The sequence below is a fragment of the Trichosurus vulpecula genome, chromosome 9 (genome assembly GCF_011100635.1).
Source record: "Trichosurus vulpecula isolate mTriVul1 chromosome 9, mTriVul1.pri, whole genome shotgun sequence".
Taxonomy (NCBI): Eukaryota; Metazoa; Chordata; class Mammalia; order Diprotodontia; family Phalangeridae; genus Trichosurus; species Trichosurus vulpecula.
In genome coordinates, this window is record NC_050581.1 from 20,825,808 (window position 1) to 20,848,799 (window position 22,992).

At 36.8% G+C, this 22,992-nt stretch overlaps 2 protein-coding genes across 4 annotated transcripts in view; both read left to right on the forward strand.

Annotated features, from left to right (window-relative positions):
• PLAA (phospholipase A2 activating protein) overlaps nt 1-4,738 on the forward strand; it is a 37,930-nt gene extending 33,192 nt beyond the window's left edge. Inside the window, exons 12-14 of one of the 2 annotated variants that reach the window (XM_036738940.1) lie at nt 838-939; nt 1,974-2,138; nt 2,806-4,738. In XM_036738940.1, coding sequence (XP_036594835.1) covers nt 838-939; nt 1,974-2,138; nt 2,806-3,371 — 833 coding nt within the window. In that variant the 3' untranslated portion in view covers nt 3,372-4,738. The remainder of the gene's footprint in view (nt 1-837; nt 940-1,973; nt 2,139-2,805) is intronic. The other variant, XM_036738941.1, reaches the window with a different exon arrangement.
• Nucleotides 4,739-7,325: 2,587 nt separating this feature from the next.
• CAAP1 (caspase activity and apoptosis inhibitor 1) overlaps nt 7,326-22,992 on the forward strand; it is a 73,306-nt gene continuing 57,639 nt past the window's right edge. The window contains exons 1-4 of one of the 2 annotated variants that reach the window (XM_036739732.1): nt 7,326-7,633; nt 12,621-12,827; nt 16,331-16,415; nt 17,871-17,946. In XM_036739732.1, the coding sequence (XP_036595627.1) occupies nt 7,487-7,633; nt 12,621-12,827; nt 16,331-16,415; nt 17,871-17,946 (515 nt within the window). In that variant the 5' untranslated portion in view covers nt 7,326-7,486. The remainder of the gene's footprint in view (nt 7,634-12,620; nt 12,828-16,330; nt 16,416-17,870; nt 17,947-22,992) is intronic. The other variant, XM_036739733.1, reaches the window with a different exon arrangement.

The following is a 22,992-nucleotide window of genomic DNA, read 5'->3' on the forward strand; positions in this document are numbered from 1 at the left end:
CACCTTCATGTTGGAGTCACCAATTATCAAGGTATGTTATATTGACTTAGTTTGAAGCATCTTGTCAGATTCTTTCTAGATTTTTCTTACCTCATTCCTTATCAATTACTGTGCATAAGCTGCATTTGCAGTGGTCTTTTTGGTTACAATCAGATTACTGGTAAATTGTGTTAGAATAGTAGGCTCGAAGTTTGTAGATTTATCTTTCTGAATGTAAATGGCCAATTAAAAACTTATCAAGTATTTATTAAGTGCCTGCTGCACATGGCACTTTCTTAGGAAAGCATGAGGAATTGAAAAAAAAAAAGATGTAGAACATACAATTTTTGTCTTAAAAAACTTTCCAGTTTTGTTGAGTTAGAGGAGACAGTACATCAAGGGATAAATTTACTTTTCTGCCTTCCACTTTTTAGTATCCTAGGATGTTTGTCTGGTGAAAGCAGTAAGTGATTTAGAAGAGAAAAAATCCACAGAAGGTGGAGTTATCAGGAAAGGTTTCTTGAAAATAGTAGTAGCTTTCTGTTTCAAATTTATTTTATAATCTATTAATATATTAGTCATCTTAAAGTCACACATTATATAGATGTCAAAAGTTTAAGTGCAGAGCGGTTCTATTTCTGTTTCTTCCCCCATTCATTATTAGAAAATATCATGTAATTAATACATCATAAGCAAAATGGTCTCTTAATATTTATCAAATTATAAACATTTGTGAAATAGTCTGTTTTCATTCTTTGAGCAGTGAAAATTAGAATTTTGGGAATAAAAATATTGCAATAAAATGTTATTAAAAATCTGCTTGCAATAATCTTCATTACAATAATCTTTTTTTAACAGGTAGTGGTGTCTTCCAGTCAGATCCATTTAAAACACTAAATATATATTTTCCCAAAAAGGAAGCTGTCACATTTGATCAGGCCAACCTGACACAAATATTGGGTGAGTGTGGTTTTATCATTAAATTCAGTAGGTATTAGTAAGCTTTTTACCTTAGCTAATCTAGAAATGGAGGACAGACGCAAGTGATTCTATCAGGGATTACTTATTTTGAAAATATTTGTTAACTTAATCAAGTTTACTTATCCTCAAAATGAATATATATTACAGGTGGTACTCTCTGTAAAATGGGAATGAAGGAACTAAGGTTGATAATTTTTTATTTGAGAGTCAACTCCTCAACATAGTCTGTAGTCACCCATCTAGCAAATGTCTTCAGTGGGATTCAAATTCAAACCTTTGTTGGCACCAGATCTAGAGTTCCCTCACTACGATTAAAGAAAGTAATACAAATGAAAACATGTAGTTGCCTTTGGATTTGTTAGGGGAGGAAATAAATATAGACTGCTGATTGAAGCAAGGTTTTTTTTTCCTTCTTAGATCGAGCCTTTAGTTTCTGTAGATTGAAAGTGCAGAGATAGAAAGCAAAACACGTTAGAAGTTCTTGGAAAATGATGGGTAAATGACAGGTATATGAAGTTCATTCCTCTAAACCATACTCTTCCTTCTTCCCCCAAATTTTTATTCTTTGCCATGGACTGGAAGGACTCTGCAGTCCTTCCCTTCCAATGCTAAAATCCTATGTACGATTCTATGACTTGGTGGCCCTTGACTGTTACAATTAGCATGTAAAACATTTCCAAGTGACTTTCTGGCGCTTTATTTTGTCTGTCTTCAGAGAGGCAACCTTAGATCTCTAACTTAATTACAATATAAGAATCAGGTTAGACTTATACCTTCATAGACTATATTAGAGTTGGAAGGGATGTTAGAATTCTTTCTGGTGCTAAATATTTCTAGTTTCTAAGGCATTTAAAACTTGTTAATAAAATATTCTTTAAATTAGGAACTTCTCAGAGACAAAAGACTGTTTTCTTTCCTTAATGCATCCCATAATGTACAATATTATGCAGACATCTGGCAAGTAAATGATGTGCCTGTGATATTTATGGTTTTAGCTTTTGGTCATATCCTAGGTAAATTGAAAGAACTTAATGGAACTGCGCCTGAAGAACAGAAGTTAACTGAAGATGACTTGATACTTCTTGAAAAGATACTATCTCTAACATGTAATAGCTCTGCAGAAGGACCCACAGCTCACCAGCTTCAGACTTTGTGGAAAGCCATTAACTGGCCTGAAGGTATATAAAAACTTTTAAAGGGGAAAATTACACAAATAGATAACAGGACAGAGTTTTAGTGATTTTAAAAGAAAATCAGTTTATCTGGAAAACACATTGTGTTTTTTAGGTGACATATAAGATAATTAAATTTTGGGGTCATCCCTCACATCTGTTAATAAAGATTTCTCATTTTGCAAGAGTGTCTTCAAGATCGCAAGCTCTCCAAATGGGGAGATAGGTACTAGAACTGTGATATCTATATGTAAGGTTAGTTCTCTGTAGGACTAGGGAACTACTATATTGTTAGAGGGTGGAACAACCGTCCCGGCCCCTCCCATTCCAGGACATCGTTGCAACTTAAAATTTTAGATAGTTGCTTGGAACCCTAAGGGTGTTAAATGCCTGGCCCACGGTCACAAAGTCAGTACATGTCAGAGGTAGGACTTGAACTCAGGTCTTCTTAGCCCCAAGGCCCCTTCTCTATATTGTGTTGTCTCTCTAGCCCTTACAAGCACATTTAAAATATGAAAAATTTAAATTATAATTTTTCAGGAATATAGGCATTTTGTAAAGTGGTGATGTATATTAGGAATAACATGTATTTTAAAAAAGTGAATTGTTTCTGTTTTTCATGGGAACAATAATTAAGATTCATTCAACTAACAGTATTTTTTTCAAAATACAGATATCGTCTTTCCAGCACTTGACATTCTTCGGTTGTCAATTAGGCATCCCACTGTGAATGAGAATTTCTGCAATGAAAAGGAAGGTGCTCAGTTCAGCAGTCACCTCCTCAAACTTCTGAATCCTAAAGGAAAACCGGCAAACCAATTGCTTACACTCAGGACTCTTTGCAATTGCTTTATCGGCCAGGCAGGACAGAGGCTCATGTTGGCACAGAGAGAATCATTACTATCACAAGCAATAGAACTGAAATCAGGCAGCAATAAGAACATTCATATTGCACTGGCTACGTTGACTCTGAACTATTCTGTTTGTTTACATAAAAACCATAATATTGAAGGTAAAGCTCAATGCCTCTCAGTAATCAGCACAGTCTTGGAAGTTGTGCAAGACCTTGAAGCCACTTTTAGACTCCTTGTGGCTCTTGGGACACTGATCAGTGACGATTCAAATGCTGTGCAATTAGCCAAGTCTTTAGGAGTTGACTCCCAAATAAAAAAATATGGCTCAGTATCAGAACCAGCTAAAGTAAGTGAATGCTGTAGGTTTGTCCTTAATTTGCTGTAATTGTTTTTACTATATGGGGACCTAAAGTTATGCCTTGATTAGTGCTTTTTTTTTCATATTTTACATGACTGGATATAATTGAAAAATACTGTGGATGAAGTAAAACTTAATTAAGTTCTGTTGAGTGGGAGGGAAAACAAATAAAAAACAATTTTTGCACTAATCACGAATTGTGATACTTTCCTGTATGGCTGTGGGTAGATTGTATAAAACAAATAAACATAAGGAAGTTTGATGAAACAGAAATTTGTAAAATATAGGGGATATTTTTAATCACTACCCAATCAAAAAAGAATGAAAGGACTGATTTGGGAGAGTGTCATTTGCCTGAATTTTTCCTTTATACACAACACAGAATTCTTTGTTGTTGGCTTTTTATTCTGGTTCACCAATTTTCATTGATAATTATCAACAACATTGATTTATTTCAGAGCTTGAGAATACACATTTAAACATTTTAACTAAGTGTATTAGAAAATAGGTATTGGACAAGGGAGCATGGTATAGTGGAAAGAATACTGGCCTTGGAGTCAGGAGTCCTGGGTTCACATTTTGCTTTGGAGACTTACTGGCTGAGTGACCTGGGCAGTTCTCTTAAGGACCTTGAATTTTAATTTTCTCATTTGCAACATAGGTCTGATAACATTTGTACTACCGGGATCAAAGGATTGTTGTGAAGACAGCACTTTGTAAACATTAAATCACTGTGGAAATGTGAGTTCTTAGTAGAGAAGATGTTTGTTTTCCATGCAAATACGTGGAGTAAATCACTTAATCTCATATATGCTGTATAATTTCAGACAAATCTGGCACCTAAAATTGTCCCAGTCCTGCATTCCAGTCTTGTTTTCCCTGACATTATTTGGAGTATTTGATTTTTCTCTCTAATTTTGACACCTGCTAGTTTATGCCAGGTCATCAGTTTGTTCCAAATATAAACTGAATTTTAGATGGCCATTGCTGAAGTTAATGCAATAACTGGTTATGGTTTGATGATGATTTGTCAAAGAAAGGTTAAATTATACTCTCCATGCCCATCCACATAAACAGAGAAGTCTACGTTTATATATTAGTGGAGAAAAGCTTTTTTTTCTTAGTATGTTAACACAACTATTTTTATTTTAGTTACAATTTGCATGCATTCATTTGCACATTATTATAGAATTATGTGTCCTTGAACTATTTTCCTGGCTGTCACAGATTTTTAAAATTGTTTTTTAAACTTCATGAGGCCACTTTTTTTCTTATTTAAAAAAAAATCGCTGATGCTTTTTGCACCATAGTAATTTTCGAGTATTACCTAGTTGAATGTTGTCCTAATGTTGGAAAAACTGCTAAGTAAAAATGACCAGCTTGTCCATAGTTCTATTTCATCTTGTTCTCTGGGACTGAGATTAACTGTAATGATCAGATTGAGCTCTGTTTTAGAATTTTCAATTATCTCTAGTAACTGGATGTTTATAAGTTTATCTTTATAAAGTTCTTTATAGTTATGAAGCATTTTACATTATATATTATTTGAGCCTTATTATATTCCTTGTATTATCCCAATTTTGCAGATTAAATTCTATTCAGCAAACTTTAAGAACTTCTAAGTCCAGCACACTGCCAGGCAGTGGAGGAAGATACCAAACTTAAACACAGTCCTTGCTCTTGTGGAGCTCACAATTTAGGAGGCACACATCAAATAGAGATACAAAGGGCTATGTGAAGTCCACAGTGGTGGAGACTGAAGTAAGCCTTCATAAAATTACTTGAGTTTGACTTTACAAGATGGGTTGGATTTAAATAAAGGGCCCATCGAGAACAGCATGTGTGCTGTAGCAGAAACATGCTGTCTGGGTGGGGGTGTTGAGTTGTCCAGTTTGACTGGAGTACAGAAAATTTGTATAGAGAAAAGGAGTATGAGATAAAGCAGGGGAGATAACAGATTTAGAAGGCCCTGAATACCAGGCTGAGGTGTTCGAACTATATTTGGTAGAAAACCATCGAATGGCTTTGTGTGGATAAGTAACATCAGATCACTGGTATAGAGAGATGAGTGAATGAGAAAGCACGTGGTTTGCAGTGCACAAAGGGGATACAAACACAGAAGTTAAGACAGTCCCTTGTTCTCAAGGAGGTGATGGGTGAAAATGCTACTATAATAATCACCAAATAGAGTTAGTGATGAAACCTTGGGATCATCAAACTGACAAGACTTGCTATAAGAGGTGAAAGAGGAAAAAGTTAAAGATAACCACAGAGATTGAAACATGAGATCCAGGCAGTGTCACTGACTGAAATTTTCAAATCTTAAGTCAGGAGGAATAGGTTTACAAGATGAAGGCATATTTTAATGATACATAACGGGAAGTTAGTGCTGAAACCTAGTGTTCTTGTATTAAAGACCAAGTGCTCTTTCTACATTAGACAACTGGCTGAACATACAAGGATAGCATTCACAAAACCATTCTTTCATTCACTAAAAGACTTTAAGTAAGTACTAGGTATGGTATACAATGTCATGTGATAAATAGGTTAAGTTGTAGAGCTTTCAAAAGAGGCCTTTGAAGTTTAATCCATTCTCACTTTACAGGCAGGTGAATGGGCCTAAAAGGGCGAAGTGATTTGCATTAATAGTGAATCCTAAATTTAGAAGCGAGACCTCAGAACCTAGTGCCTTTTTCCTTTATACTTCATAGCCAAAATGGCATTATTGTTTAGATTGCTTAACTTTTTTTGAGGGGGTAGTTGAGGTAATCGAGGTTAAGTGACTTGCCCAAGGTCACACAGCTGGTAAAGGTGCTAAGTGTCAACTGTCTTAAGGCTGAATTCGAAGGCAGGTCCTCCCGACCCCAGGTTTATTGCTCTATTCAGTGCGCCATCTAGTTGCCCCCAGATTGCTTAACTTTTAAACAAGATTTTTTTGTTCGCCTCTCCCATTAAACTTTTAAGATTAGGTTACCACGAAGGGGAAAAAAGGAGGTAGCTGAAGTTGTTTGATTCTGAGGGGAAGGAGCCATAAAAGATGAGGCTTCCGCTTATCACGCACAAGAATTGCTATGGACCATGTGTCCTATACCCGAAGCATTTATTAAATGTCTACATTGAGCCAGGTACTGTGCTAAACCCTGGGAATCCAAGTAGAGGCAAAAATAGCCTCTGAAAGGAGCTCAAACTTTAGTGGGGGATACTACACGAAAACAATTATGTATCATGTGTATACAGGATAAATTGGAGATAATCAAGGGAGAGAAGGCGCTAAGGTTAAGTAAGGAGGATTGGGTAAGGCTCCTTGGAGAAGGTGGGATTTTAGCTGAGACTTCAGGGAAGGTCGGAAGGGAGGGAGAAAGTTCCAGGCATGGGAGCAGCCGCTGTGACCATTTCAGAAATAACGAGATTGGAGTGTCTTATGTCAGTAGCAAGGAGGACAGTGTCACTGGGTTGTAGAGTACTTGGAGGTGGGGGTGGGGTGTAAAGTAAAAGTGATGTACTCAACGTTTTATAATTGCACGAATGCAGATGCTAGATTGGAATCCGGACCTTGGATTCACTGCTTTTTTCCCTTTATACTTTACAGCCAAAATGGCATTATGTTTAGATTCTTACTTTTTAAACAAGTTTTGTGGCTGACCCCATAAAACTTAAAAAATTAGGGGACTATGAAGAGAAAAATTTCTTTTGGGGGGGGGCGGGGCGCTGGGGCATAAAGTGAACTTAAACTAAAAAGGTAGGTAGGGGCCAGATTATGAAGGACTTTGAATACAAAAAGGGCGATTTTATTTTTGATTCCGGAGGTGATAGGGAGCCACTGCAGTTTATCGCGGGAATGGTGGTGACATGTTTAGACCACCGTATTCCTCCATTCCAGTGGGTCAGACCCAGCAGCATCACCACCTACAACCCATCTTCGGTACGAAGACCGCTCACGTCCGAGTGTCCCGGAGACGTACCCAAGCTCCCGGAAGTGGCGCAAAAGGAATGGAGATGGGGCCGGAAGTGGCGTCACACCGCTACTCCAGAGGCTCTAGGTGAGCGTGTGGTTCTCTCCCCACCAAAGACCTGCGCTGGGGAAGAGCTGAGGCTTCGCGTTACCTGGACTTTCTCCGTCGAATGGTACCCCCGGAGTGGACATGACGGGGAAGAAATCCTCGCGGGAGAAGCGGCGCAAACGCGGCCGGTCGGAGACCGCGATGTCCGCGGCGCAGATCCCGGCGGGAGTAGAGCGACGGAAGCGGAGAAGCACGGACTCTACAAGTCTCCCTCTTCCCCAGCCACAGGTGGGGCGGCCCGTCCCCCTAACCCCCTCCTCCTAACCCCCTCCTCCCGCCGCGGAGCTCTGTGACGTCACAGGGAGCCAGTTGGAATCTGGGCCTGGTCCCTGGGCTTGGTCCCTGGGCTTACTCTGGTAACCTCGGCTCCTGGCACCTTCCCAGCCGCCCTCCCCCTTATCTCTCCTCCCTCTCCCCCCTTTTCTTTTTCCTTCCCCCCTCGCCCCTTGGAGGAGTGAAGTAGCATCCCTGGGCGCTTGTCACAGTCTTCATCTAAACACACTTTAAAGAGTAGGGATTGCCTCGCCCCTACCCAGTACTAGCTCACACGTCCCCCACCCACTTACTTAATAGGACCGTAACCTCCGAGCTAGAAACCCCCTTGGAGGTCATCTTCGTTTCTTTACTGATGTGAAAACTGAGATTCCCCCTTCCCCGAGTCCAGTGACTTGTCCAGTGCCACACAGGCAGGTTCTGAGCCTCTTCTTTCACCCATTCCACCACTTCTTATACTTAGGTGCTTGGTGCATTCTCCACGGTCAGCCTTAGCTCAGACCCTGCACCTCCATCTTTACCGTAAATATTGCTCACTTTATGACTTCTCCGTGGTACTCACCATTATTGGGGAACAGAATTTGCATAGACAATTGATATTAGGGCAGCTAGGTGAGGCGGTGGATAGAGGGCAGGACCTGGAGTTAAGGATGAGTTCAAATCCAGCCTCAGACACTAGCTCTGTCACCCTGGGCAAGTCATTTAATCCTATTTGCCTCAGTTTACTCGTCTGTAAAATGAGCTGGAGAAGGAAATGGCAAACCACTCCAGTTTCTTTGCCAGGAAAATCCCAAACGAGGTCAGGAAGAGTTGGACACTGAAAAACAACTAAACAAAACTAGCAGTTGATCTTAGTGGTAATCACAAGCCCTTGTACCTTTTCCTATCAATAGTGTTAAGATGTAGAGATGAAACTTGGTAGCAAACAGTACCAGAAGAGGTGTTTGATGTCTGTCTCTTAGAAACTCACTGCACATCCTATTGATTCATACTCAGATATTATAGTTACTTCTTACTTCTGAGGATCTTAGCATTTTAATAAATTAACTTTTTACAAAAGACAAGTCTTAAGGAGTCTGCAGGAATTGTTTATATGTTCTTCATAGAACTGAGTACCATGAAATAGTGTCACCTGCTTTCATTTGGTTCAGCGGTAGTTCATCTTTTAGTCCACTTGCTACTATTGAATGACAGAATGGGCACAATGAAATTTCATCAAGAATTACAGAGCTGGAAGGGATGTTAGAGGTCATCTTGGCCTCCCTCATTTTACAGAGGGCAAGTCTTTCTGTGCATCATTTTCCTGTATTGTAGAATAGGGTCTTGAACTAGATGGCTTGTAGCTTGAACTAGAAGCCCCTTCCAGCTCTAAATCTAGGATCCTGAGAACTGAATCTACAGGCATTATAAATCTGTTAAAAGAGAACAAAACCAGAACATCAAAGTCGTCTCAGAAATTGGGCGATATTTTATTTGGGTTTCTATGTTTGGTATTTAGCCAGTGTGTAAAGGTGTTAACCTCTCTTTGTATTCCCGGTGCCAAACATTTTAGATGCTTCCTAAGTGTTTATTGAATGGAGTTGATGAACTATTTTGTTTGAAATTGCTTTATTTATGATTATCAGTTTAGAATGAATTTTTTAATAAAATCATTTATGTAACTTACCTATGTGCCAAGCATGGCTAAGCACTGAGGATACAAATATTTGCTTTCTCTAAGAGGGAGATGCTATGGGGAGTTGTGGCCAAGAAAGGATTATATTGGTTTGGAGACTTACTGGGATGGTAAGTGGAGCTTTGGGAGAATGGATTGTTATCAATTTTCTATGAGCAAAGGCAGATTCATTCGATTATGGTTCCAGAAGTGAAGGGGATGGAGGAGGGTGGTAAGCTTGGATGCGATTGCCTCCAAACACAGTGAATCCTGTCTGGAGCAGATCCTAGATGTAGCTTAGAGAAAAAAAATATTCTTTAAAAATATGATTCTTTGAATTACTGTATTTAGTGAAGTATGATTTCTCCTACAGTGAGTACATACCTCCCTTTTCTTTCTCCAGGTTATCATCCTAAGGTGAACCAGTTCAATTCTACAAAAACCCCTACTCTTAAACTCTTATTCCTTTTCTCTTGCCTGTGACATCTTGCCAAAGGTGTATATATCTGGTAACTATATCTATCATTTGTCTCTTCCTATTCATGCTCTGATGAAAGGAGTTGAAAGAAATCACTAGGTCCACTACAAATTCATGTTATGATAATAATAGCTATCATTTATATGTTTTTACGGATTGCAAAGCTCCTTACAAACACTGTCTCATTTTATCCTCACTGCAAACTTGGGAGGTAGGTGCTATTGTTATCCTTGTCTTATGGATAAGGAATCTGAGGCAAACAGACTTGGTGACTTTTTCAGGGTCATATCTAATAAGTGTAGTATAAGTCCAGATGGTCTCGTGCCTTCACAATAGCAAGATTTTCCCTAATCCACACTCTTAACAGAGTGATGGTTATAAGCCTGTCTGTCTCTCCATAAGTGTTAGATGGCAGAGGTAGCTCAGCCCCCCAAATTGAGGCCATTCAACCAGAACTCTTCTGCTTTGTCTCATAATACTCAGGTGTCTTCTCCCACTGTCTCTGCCTTCATTCCTGTCTCAGATAAAGAGACGACCTTTTTCCTTGCATGGGCCAACCACTCTACATGCACTCTTGATCACATTCTCTTATGTCTTCTACAGTAGATTGGCCCTATCATCATCCCTCCTCTCTGATCTTCATTCTCAACCTATCTTCTGACTCCTTCCCTGCTGCATGATGCCCGTGCCTTCCCCATCCTTAAGAAATTCTTACTCGATCTTGCCATAATTATTGTCCTCTTTTCCCCTTCTCAACTAAATTTCTTGAGAAAGACATGAGCTTCCATTTCTTCTTACTCTCTTCAAAACCTTCTGCCATCTGGCATTCCACTGAAACTACTCTAAAATTACCAGTGTTTCCAAATTCTTTTTTTTTTTCTTTTCTCAGATCCTTATCTTTGACTTATCTGTAGTGTTTGATCCTCTTAATCACCTTTTCTTCCTGGATTTTCTCCTCTCTAGGTTTCTGTGACACTGATCTCTCAGTTCTTTTATCTGTCTGACTAGTCTCCTTTTTTTGGAACTTCATCTGTGTCATTCTCACTAACCATAGATGTCCTTCAGAGTTCTGTCCTGTTCCCTCTTCTACCTCTATACTCTCACTTGATAATTTCATTTCCTCCTTTAGGTTCATTTATCATCTCTTTGCAGATTATTCTCAGGTCTGTGTCCAATTTTAAACTCTCTCCTGAGCTCCATTCCTATATCACTACTTGCCTTTTGGACAACGTGTCCCATAGGCATCTCAGACTCAACAAGTCCAGAACACAATTCATCTTTTCCTCTAGATCCTCCCCTCTTCTGAAAATTTCCTATTACTTTCGGGAGCACTCTGGTCCTTCCAGTTACCCAGACCTACACGTCAGCTCTCGTTCTCATCTCCTCACTCTCACATATCTAGTCAACTGCCAAATGGTGTTTATTTGGTGACACAATGGATAGAGGACTGGCCTGAGTTCAGGAAAACCCGAGTTCAAATCCCACCTCAGACACTTAGTAGTTGTATGAAATGGGGATAATAATAGTACCTACTTTTTGGGGTTGTTTTGAGGACCAAAGGACCAAAGTATAAAGCACTTAGTGCAATATTTGCCATGTTGTGTTTTTCAGTCATTTTAGTTGCTTCCAATTCTTCATGACCCAACTTGGGATTTTCTTGGCAAAGATATTGGCATGGTTTGCCATTTCCTTCTCCAACTCATTTTGCAGGTGAGGAAACTGAGGCTAACAGGGTCCATTGACTTGTCCAGAGTAACACAGCAAGTATCTGAGGTCAGATTTGAACTCAGGAAGATCACTCTTCCTGCTTCTGGCCTAGCACTCTATTCACTGAGCCACCTAGTTGCCCCTGGCACAAATGAGTGCTAGATAAATGTTAGCTCTCTTCCTCCTGCCTCTTCAGTTTTGCATGAGTGCCCTTCTCTTCACTCACAAAGCTACCACCCTAGCGGTCCTTATCACCTCTTGCTTGGCCTATTGCAGTAACCTAATTGGGCCTCCTACCTTGTCTCCCCTCTCCACTCAGCTGTGAAAGTGATTTTCCTAAAGTGTAGATTTGACATGTTAACCTCTATAGCTCCGTTAATGTCCTGTTTTATCCAGGATAAAATTTTAAATTCTCCAGTATTTAAAGTCCTAAACAACCAGGCTCCTTCTTACCTTGACAGTTTTTTTTACACTTTCTATGTAAACGAGTTCTGTGTCCAACCTCTCTGTCCAGATCTGGTCTACTTGCTGTTTATTGAATGTGGTATTTCCATCTCCATGTCTTTGTATGGCTGTCCCCATGCCTGAAATGCTTTGCCTCCTTCTCACCTGGCCTTCCTCAAGATGAGCCTAAGTTCTACATTGTTTGCAGACCTTTCCCAGGCCCATCTGCCTTCCTCCCTGAGGCTACTTTCATGTACTCTCTGTGTGTGTTTGTGTACATATATACACACACACATGCATATGTGTGTGTATATACGTTATATATCTTGCAAATACCTAGTTATTTACATGTTTTCTTTCATTTCAGTGTGAGCTTATTGAGGGCAGGGAGCAATTTTGCTTTTTTCTATGTTTGTTGGTCAATTGACTGTTACAGTAATTAGCTTCTTTGAATTTTTCTAATTCCAGTGGGAGATTTATATGTAGTTGTGATGGTAAGACACATCTTTTATTTTTTTTTAATCCATTTAATTTTTTTAATCCAGACTTGTGATTTTATAAGTATAGAGAGCTCTTGTTCAGGAAACACCCTCTTTGATATGATATTAATGCATATCAACCATTTGTACCTGAACTAACCTAAATCTTTCTGGTTTCAGGAAATGAAATGTCCATTGCCATCTTTGGAAAGAGAGAAAGAGAAAGAAGTAGAGGAGCCTAGCGATATTGAAGAAGGTGGATTGGACCTCACTGTATCACTAAAACCAGTTAGCTTCTACATAGCAGATAAAAAAGAAATGCTTCAGCAGTGTTTCTATGTCATAGGAGAGAAGAAATTGCAGAAGATGCTTCCTGATGTTTTAAAGGTGCTGAAATATATACTTTGTCAAGAGTACACATGGGATGAATAAGCCTCTTGTTTTGAAAAAGTAAAAATCCTAATTTTATATCCTTTTCCAGAAAGGGATGGAGAGGTACTGTTTTTGCCAGAATCGTGAGACCACCTCTTACCCTGTTAAGACTTTTTTCTTCAGTTGAGCTCTTGAGAATGGACAAGATGTAATCTTTCTGAGGAAGGATTTTTAAAACATTTAGGAAAAAAACATTTAAAACATTAAAATGCATTTAAACATTTTGTTTTATGAAAATGGTTGTTTGAGGATGAGAGCTTTTATTGTGTGTATGGAACTTCTAATGTATAAAGTAATTATCGAGAATGTAAATGCTAGTGTAAAAAAAAAACTAAAATTCTGAATGGAATCCAGTGTACCCTCTACCATATTTTAAGAAATCAATACCTTTATATAATTAATTAATTGGGGATTGAGATATACAGATATTATTTCGATTTTAGCATGTTTTGGAAAATACTAAATTTTTTTTACACATCAAGTGTAATTTCCACATAGAATTTCACATTTTTATGAAAAATACAAAATGTTGAATTATAAGCATTTGTGTCTCATCCTGTCTTCTTTGCCAGATTATGACAGTAATAAGTCATAGAGTTATATAACTGAATAGCTGTGTTCTAGACATGCTACTTACTTGCTATGTGATAGACAATTTCTTTGTGCTTGATCTTTTGCAAAAGTGGAGATAATCTATCTCTTAAGTAATTTTATAAGCTAACTATGAAATCCTACAGACTTAGGAAAAGAAAGATATTTTATAAATGTACAATGATGTTATTTTGAGGAATTGAGAACCAGAATTATAATCCTTTCAAGTAAAAGGAAATGGTTGTACTTCAAAGAAAAGTAGGAAGCAGTAAGAGGGGGAAAAAATTGTTCCTGAGTATAGATAAAAATTAATAATAAATGGCAGTGCTAGATTCAGATTTTATAGTCTATCAGGAGGGACAATAACCTTAACATCTTTTTAAACTCAGTAATGATATTTCTTAAATGAAAAATAAAAAAGCACATAGACTAAATAGTGTAAGTTTATTGTAAATCTATAATCCAAGGAAGATAACTGCCCCCAGGTCCTATAATTTGAAATATATAATTTTAAACTTTTTTTTGGTCTGCTGAAGAGAACTCAAAAGTCCAATTTTATAAAAGCTTATTCAAGAGTCATTATATAAAAAAGCATTGTACTTACTATTAAGACCTGGGTTTGAATAGTTTGGTCAAGTTGTGTTACATTGAGCACTATGGAGGTATTGTGGTCTAGTAGAAAGAGAATTATTAGATTGAAGTCAGAGAATATAGGCTCACATTTTACCTTTAATGCTTCCTTCTTGTTTAATTTTGGACAGGTCCTTTCTCCTCTCTGGGTCTCTGTTTTATCATTTGTAAAATCAGGAGGGGGGATTGGACTAGATCTCTTAAGTTCCCTTTTACCTCTGAATCCTCTAAACCCAATTTCCTTAACCTCTAAGACACTATTTCTTCTGTAAAATGGGATTAGTAGCATTTGTATTACTTAGAGTGTATATCTCAGAGGAAATTGTTTAGTAAGCTAATTGTTTAGTAAGCTAAATATGTCAATAATATATAAATACATAAATAACATATAAATGTGAGTTGTTATTATTTTCATCATCTTATATTGGCTGTGGGGAATCATTTAAGCCGGAGTAGGCAAAAGATCAATACTTAAAGCATATTATAGCTGATCTTCCCCTCTAAATTTCATTAATTTGCCTGCCATGAATTTGGAATTTGTGATAATTCTACTTCATTAGGTTCCAAATGAACAAAGTTGCTGAATAAATGAATATCAAGGAAATTCTGATTATACCAAAGTCCATATGCATTGCTATTCGTGCCATTTTAAAGCATCGCCTTAGTTTGTATTCAGTTTTTATTTAAAAAATTTTTGTGACAAAATTTAAATACGTCAACAAACAAGAGCACTTTAATATACAAAGAACAGAAAAGAGAATTGTCTGTGAAACTCAAAATTTCTGTTACATAGGTTTTTAAACGTGTTTGTAAAATTTAACACAGTAGTAAAGCTTGCCTTTTCTTTGTCCTCATCTGAACTTCCTTTTCTCTCTTCTGTTTATTTGTTCAGTGTTTCGTTGGAGCTTTTTTCTTTTTCTTTTTTTGCATCACTATTATTACTCACTAACTTCCTCTTTCCATCCGCTGCCTTCATATAGAACTTTTCTCATTATAAATACAGGCAAGTAAAGCAAGTCAAGACATTGACTCTATCTGAAAATTATATCGTTTTGTACCCCAGTCCTTCACCTCTCTGCCAACAGATGGGAAGCTTGCTTCATTAATAGCCTTCTAAAATCATGATTGATCACTGCATCATTGTTTTAATTGTTTACTTCACTCGACATGAGTTTATATAAGTTTCCCAAGGTTTTTCTGACAAATATATCATATTTGTCATTTGGTTCAGTAATACCCCAGTAAAACCATATTCTATAATTTGTTCAGCCATTCCTTATTTGATACTGTTTCCCCAGTTCTTTGCTACAACAACAACAAAAAATGCTACTGTACATATCTGTGTGTGGGTGTATAAATATAAAAACTATAAATATATAAAATATCTTTTTACTTGTGGGCCCTTTCTCAGGCAGCTGTATGTATTAAAATACTTGCGAGGTTCTAAATCTATCCTGATTTCTTCATGTGCTTTAAAATAATGAAAATTATATTTCTTTAAAAATGTTTAAGACTGGCTTTACCCAGAATTTCCATGATATAAAAAGACAATTCTGGAGGAAATGGAGATATTATATTTTTCTTGAAAAACTATTAAAGTTCATTTCCATTCTAGAACCAAGTTTAACCTCCTTTTTTGGTTGATGGAGTAAATGCTGAAACATTTATCAGATGGATTATATAAATACAGGAAGGATCTTGGATGTCTTATAAGAGACCTCCTAGTTATGGGAACCTCTTCAAAAATGGATCACAAACCACTTCTGATTTAGAGAAGTCCTAGGCCATTTCCTAAGTCATATAGAGGTTAAGTGACTTAGTTAAGGTCCCCCAGCTAGTTACTAATTTTCAGACTTGGGATATGAACCCCGGGCTTTCTGATTTCAAGTCTAGGTTCTTAACCATTACGCCACACTTCCTTTATCAGGTGGCTTGTGCATTGTACATAAGGTTACTATTGAATGTATAATAAATACATTGAATGTTGAATGTATCTTAATGCTTACTCTTTTTTTTTGTTTGTTCTATTAAATGAAGTTTTGTACTTGATTTTCACTATCTAGTTAACACTTTTCAGATACTTTTTTAGATTTTGCCATGTTAAGAAGTAGCTTATGTAAACCTCTTCAAAGACTTCAATATTTTAGTCAGTAATTTAGCTAACCAGTCATTCATATTTGTAGTTTTCAAGAGTGTATTGGAAGTATTAATGTATATTTGTTTGTTGTTTTCCTTAGAACTGTTCAATAGACGAAATTAAAAAACTCTGCCAGGAACAGTTAGAACTTCTATCAGAAAAAAAACTCTTGAAGATTCTTGAGGGTAAGACTGCATATATCTTTATTAAGTATAACTTAGTATTACTTAGTTTGATATGAATGTACACTCTCTTTCATATTTACCTTCTTGCCTTTGATTTTAAGATGGGGCAAGTTTTAATATACTTTCCTCTCCCTCTCAGGCTATCATATTGTGTCTTACATGATAAAATATCAATTTCAGAGGAGACCTGCTGAGATTCAGTTTTTTTTTCTTTCAACTTACGAACATATAAACTAGAATACAATTTATGCAAAATAATGAAAAATTAATTTAACATAAAAATGCTCTTTTGATATGCTTAATCTAAAATGTCTCAGGAAAAAAGCAGCTGTTGAGAAGTTAGAAATTTGACTCACCTTATTAGCCTGGTACACCATGAAAAAATTGCTTAATTTGAAGTTAGAATACCAGAGTCTTGGCTCTGCTGCTCACTGTCTCTGTGCTCCTCGGCAAGTCCTTTAACTTCTCTGAGCCTCGGGTTACCCTTCTCTAAAATTGGTACTTGCACTCAGTACTAAAAAAAGCTACTTGTACTGTGGAGCTTAGAAGATTGTTGTGAACAAATTACTGTGTAAGCTCTGAAGAATTATAGAAATGTGAGTTGCTATACCTGATAACCTGTTTACTTGCTTTTAGCTATTTCATAAATTTGTGTAATTATATATCCCCTGTAATTTTTGTTTTAATTGGTGACCTGGTCACTTCATAGTGGTATCAAAATAATCCTTTCATTTTGTTCCTATTATTTGTATACCCGCCTAGGTCACATTACCTTCTTTGATCAAATAATTAACCATATATGCCTAACCTTCCATCTTTTATGGTATAATTTTCATTTATTTTGTCTGGAACGGAATTCGTTAGTGTAAGAAACTCACTGAGGAAGCTCTTCTAACAGTGCCAACTTATAGTGTTAGAAAATTTCCTGGAGGTTATATCAGTATCACCCAGTCTTTATGTGTAAGAAATAGGATCTGCACCCAGATCTTTCTGACTCTGAAGCCAGCTTTTCATTGGCCTTTCATTTCTAAGAATCATACCCTTAATCTCTCCTTTTTCATTCCAAAAAGTCCTTCTTGGAAGTGTATGGCAGTTTTCATGTTAGCCTGATTGGTCAAAGAAAAAGAAATAGATACGGAATTTCTAGAGATAATAATTTAATCAGGATAAAAATAATTCTTTTTAATACTACAACTGAGGCAATATTCAAATACGTATGGATGTGTTCACACACACATAAGAATTAAGAGCTTAAAAAGAGATAACTAATTTATTAATTAGAAATAAAATATTGACCTTTTCAGGAGTAATAATTTTAAAATAAATTTTCAACAACTAGAAAGTTCTTCAATCTAGGTGCCCTCATCTCTTTAAAAAAAAAGATAACACCTAAGTATTTAAAATAAAGTCAATGGAATTTAGGCACAAAATTTCATGTAAATTTCATTTACTAAGGTGAGAATGGGATCGACTCTGATACGGAAGAAGAGGCAGATGATGGATCTAAGATGGGATCAGAATCAGTCAGTCAGTGAGTGAAAAAAATTCATTTTGAGTTATTTGTATTGTTTAATGTGAGTCTTACCTTTAGTATATAATTGTTGATCTATAACATGTAATTGATTCATTAACATGGGAGAATTTATTGGCTTTTCAGCTTAATCCTTGTAATTATTAATCCTTCCTGTATGTATGAAGAATAGTGTTAGCAGCTGTGGATATTTAACCACAGTGCTTTCAACTTCTTATCATTTTTCTCATCTTGTCATGTGGGCTTAATTGGAAGTTTGGTACTGGTATTGGTTGACATTTTGTAGCCTAATTATTATTCATGTTGTAAATCAAAGTTGATCATGAATGAGATTATCACATATCATTGTGGTCCATTTATGTATGGCATTTATTTTCATCTTAAATTCAGTTTTTTAAATATTCTGAAATAAATAGGTTGATAACTTTATAAGCATAACTTTAAAAAAAATGCTCAACTACTTTGGTCCTATGATATGTTGTCTCTTAAGCATATTATATTTAGGTAAGCATGCTACCTAAGTATATCATACTAGGCTACCTCTGTGTAGTAGAATTCTTAGACATTAGTCTTGTGTGAAAAACAGGCATGTTCACTGAAATGAAATCAGACACACTTAGAATTTCCTTTTGGGGGGTTAGGTCTCTTACTTTGATAACAATCAAGGTAAAAAATAGATTAAAGAACAAAGCTTAACTATCAAGATTTTAGCTATAGAGTCACAATAGAATTTTGAAGTTTTAGAACTGGGATAGAAAGTGGAAAATATGTAATCCCACCCCCTTCTTTTTAGGAGGAAACCAGTCTAGAAAAAGGGAAAGTGACTTTCCTTACAATCATATAACTATTTAATGGCAGAATCCTGGTCTCTCAACTATTTCATAGTGAACTTTCGGGTACACCAAGTTGCCTCAGAGATTTCAAATAAAAAACAAACAAAATTTAAAAACCCTCTATTTATACCTATAGGTACTCACAGTTAATGCTCAGAATCCATTTTTAGCTGGTGAATGAGCTATAGGAGGTTCTAAAATGTAAGTGATTAGTAAACGTTCAGTGTTCATGATAGCCTAAAAGATGTAACAGTATAATCACAGTATATATGAGAAACACTGACTGGTAGAGAACAAGTCACTATTAGTCACTGTGTTTATCATCTTTAAGACCTTTTTGCTGTATAATTATGATTCACAGAATTGTAAATATGTTAAATTTGAAATAATAAAAACATGGATTGTATTTAAGATGGATATTTTATAATTCCCCAAACTAAGAAATTCTGAATTATTTTTTAATAATGCTCTTTGCTTTCCACCAGGTAGAGCAGTTGTACCTTTTGTTATTATGTTAAATTACAAGATAAAGTTAATTTTTAGTTATGCTGAAGTTAACTTTTGCAGTTGACTGTACATATAACCTTATAAGGCGAATTACCAAATCATAAAAATAATAGTCATTATTATATTTAAAATATTTCTTTCCTACAAAATAATTTGCTGTCATTAAAAAAGTACTTAAGAGTTGTTGCACATTTACAACTCTTACTTAAAACTTGAAGTGGGATAATGTATAAGCCTTAGAGTAAGGAGATCCTGCTTTGGATCCTGAATTTGGTACATACTGTAGGCAATGCTCCAAGCCTTACATTTAGGTCATTGTTTTAGAACTAAGTTCACCTTGTCTAATTTCCCTCTAATGTAAAATGAAGGCTAGGCCTACTTGTATTACTTTTCTCACTAGGGAGTTGTGAGAAAATGACTTTGTAAACCTTAAAATGTTATATAAATGTTAATTATTACTATATTTTCCCAGAAGTCTTATGAATCTGATGAAGAGGGCTTTAAACCAGAAATCTAGGGGAAGGAAAAAAAGTTCCCACATGTGTTACTAAGCCAGATACCTAAAGGTTGATTACCAGGTACTACTCAAGAAGGCTATCAGTAGAGATGACCAACAATTCACAAAAGACTGTTCAAATAAAGAGAGTCTGATATAAGCAAACCAAAAAAACCTCTCAGACTTAGATACACAAGTACAACAAAATATGAATACTAAGATAAAACAGGCATGTTCACTGAAATGGAATTTAGGCAGAAAGCTTTGGAGTCAGGAATCAATCATTCAGCAAGCATTTCCTAAGAGCTTACAATGTGACAGAGACTGCTAAATGCTGGGTAGGACAAAAAATGAAATAGTCCCTGCACTCAAACAGTTTATATGCTATAAGGGTAGACAAAATGTGTGTGTGTGTGTGTGTGTGTGTGTGTGTACATATATCTAGTGGGGGGAGGGAGGATGTTACTAGTTGGGATCAGGAAATGTATCCTGAAGAAGGTGTTGCTTGAGGTTCATCTTGAAGGAAGTGAGGGTTTCTTTGAGGCACAGGTAGTGAGGGAGTGTATTCCAGGAATGGGAGCCTGCCAGTGTGGCAAGAAAATACTGTCTCGTAGGAGGATGGGTTGTGAAGGGTTTTAAAAGTCAAACCAGAGAACTCTACTTTTATCCTAGATACCATAAGATAAACTAGGTAACTGGAGTTAATTGGGTAAGGGAGTAACATAGTCAAATCTGACCATAAGGAGAGTTATTTTGACTTATGTGTGGAGCATGGTAGAGAAGGGAGAGACACAAGGAAGGGAAACCAATTAAGCCATTGTAGTCGTCTAGGTAAAAAGTGAAAAGGGGCCATGATAAAGTAGTGGAGAGAAGGTGTTGTATATGAAAGAAGTGTTGTAGAGACAGGAAATGATCAAGAGTGATTAAATTATGGTTCTCCTCTGGTATTGATTGTGAGTGACCCTGGAAATGTCACTTAAATTTCTCACGTTCTAGACATTTCTCTAAGACTGTACTTAAAGAATAGGTACTGATATCATTGGTAGAGGGAGTTTCCTCACTTGGAATTACTAATACTAATACTAATGAAATCATAGATCTACCCCCAAAAATCTAAAATTAAAGACTTTTATACCAGGAAATAATTTTGAACACAATAAACGTGAGATTTAGGTAGGATCTGATCCATGACTATAATATGGCTATGGAAGAGAATACGCAGCTCAAAAGGATCCATGTGGAAACAGGGGCAGTGAATGACCATTGTAGATTGCAATTGGACTACCTGACTTTTGAGGTTCCTCCCAGTACCTCTGTGAAGAAATCCATAAACTATTGAGAAAGAAGTATGGTAGTGTGATGTGCATTTGGGTAATGACTGATGGAGATAAAAGCAGAAAGAGTATTGCTGTGGGAACACACTGCAGTTCTCTGGGCCAGAAAATACACAGGGCTTTTAGGAAACTGTTGAAAACCTTGCATGGAGGAAGGATATAGTACTGATCAGATTTTTCATCTATGGACATCTTGTTGAGTTCCCTGTCAAAAGGAGAGCACCTAAGAAATTCTTTACCTGTTGTCTGTTACTATCAAAAAGTCCAGAAAACCTTGGTAGGTGCCACAGGGTTAGAAACAGGCAAAAGTCACAATCAAGAAAAAAGAAGAGGGCAGAGTCTTTAAACTAAATGCCTAGTAATCTTAACAGCAGAATTCTGGAGTACATTATTAGAAAGATGTCATGCAAGCATTTAGAAAGGGAAATGAAGACACAGCATTATCAAGAACAGGTTATGTCAGAATACACTTATTTCCTTTATTGAAGGGCTTAATTATGTGGGCATGTTTGTCCCATCAGCAAAGCCTTTGACACTCTCTTGCTAACCTAGTGGACCAAAGAAATGGAGAAAGATGGGTTAGTGGATAATACAGGATAGTTGGATTCAGGGATAGTCGATTGACTAGATACAAAGAGGAATAGTTACAGATTCCATGCCAGTTTGTGTTGTAGAACATTTTTATCACTGACTTGGATACAGTCATAAAAGAAATGATTGTCAGATTTGCAGATGACAAAATTCAGAGAGATGGCTAACAGACAATGCTGAAGGGCATTTAGAATCCCAAAAGATCTCAGTAGCCTAGAATAATGGGTCAATTTTAATAAGATCTAATTCATTTGGGATAAATGTGAATTATCACATAAGTTCAGAAAAACCAACTTTACAAGCATAAGTTTGGGGAGCTGCCAGATAGTACTTTGAACAAAGAGCTGGAGGTTTTACTAGAAAGCAGGTTCTTAGCTGGGAGGGACCTGAGAATTCATCTCCTTCTGACATATTTTACAGATGAAGAAACTGAGACCAAGAGAAATTAAGTGGTTATCCTTGGAGACATGTTAAACCAGGAGTAGGGAACTTGTAGCCTCCAGGCCACACATATGGCACTCTAGGTCCTCAAGTGCAGTCCTTTGACTGAGTCTGAACTTCACAGAACAAATTGCCTTAATAAAAGGATTTATTCTGTAAAACTTGGACTTAGTCAAAAGATTGCACCCAAGGACCTAGAAGGCCAAATATGACCTCAGGGCTGCAGGTTTCCCACCCCTGTGTTAAACTCAACAAAATTAAAACATCTTACTGGCTTTCCTCTGCAAACCATCTGCTTCCAGATTTTAATTTTATTGAAGGCAACATCTAATCTCACAGATTCATAAACTATGCATTATTGTAGTTTTCTCATTCTCCCTTACGTCACATATTGAGTTAGTTAACAAAATTCTCCGTTTCTACCACCAACATCCTCTGTCTGCTCACATAACTACCATTTTAGTTCAGGCCCTTTTCACCTCTTGCCTAGATCATTGCAGTAGCTTGCAATAATACAGTTTTCCTACATCAAGACTCCTTTTTCCAGTCTATCCTACATAATATTGCCTAAGGAATTTTTGTTAAGACCTGATACGTGGTTACACATGATATGATCATGTGAACTCCCTCATTCAGGCAACTTCAGGGACTTCCTGTTGTTTCTATGTAAACATTTAAGCTTCTGTTTTGCTTATGAAGTCCTGTGTAACCTGGCTCCCAATCTCATTGGACATTATTCTCCCTCCCACACTTAGCTATCCAGGCAAATTGGCCTCCGTTCTTCACATATAATACTCTGTCTCCTTTCTCTGCCTGTGTATTGGCTATTCCGCATGTCTGGAAT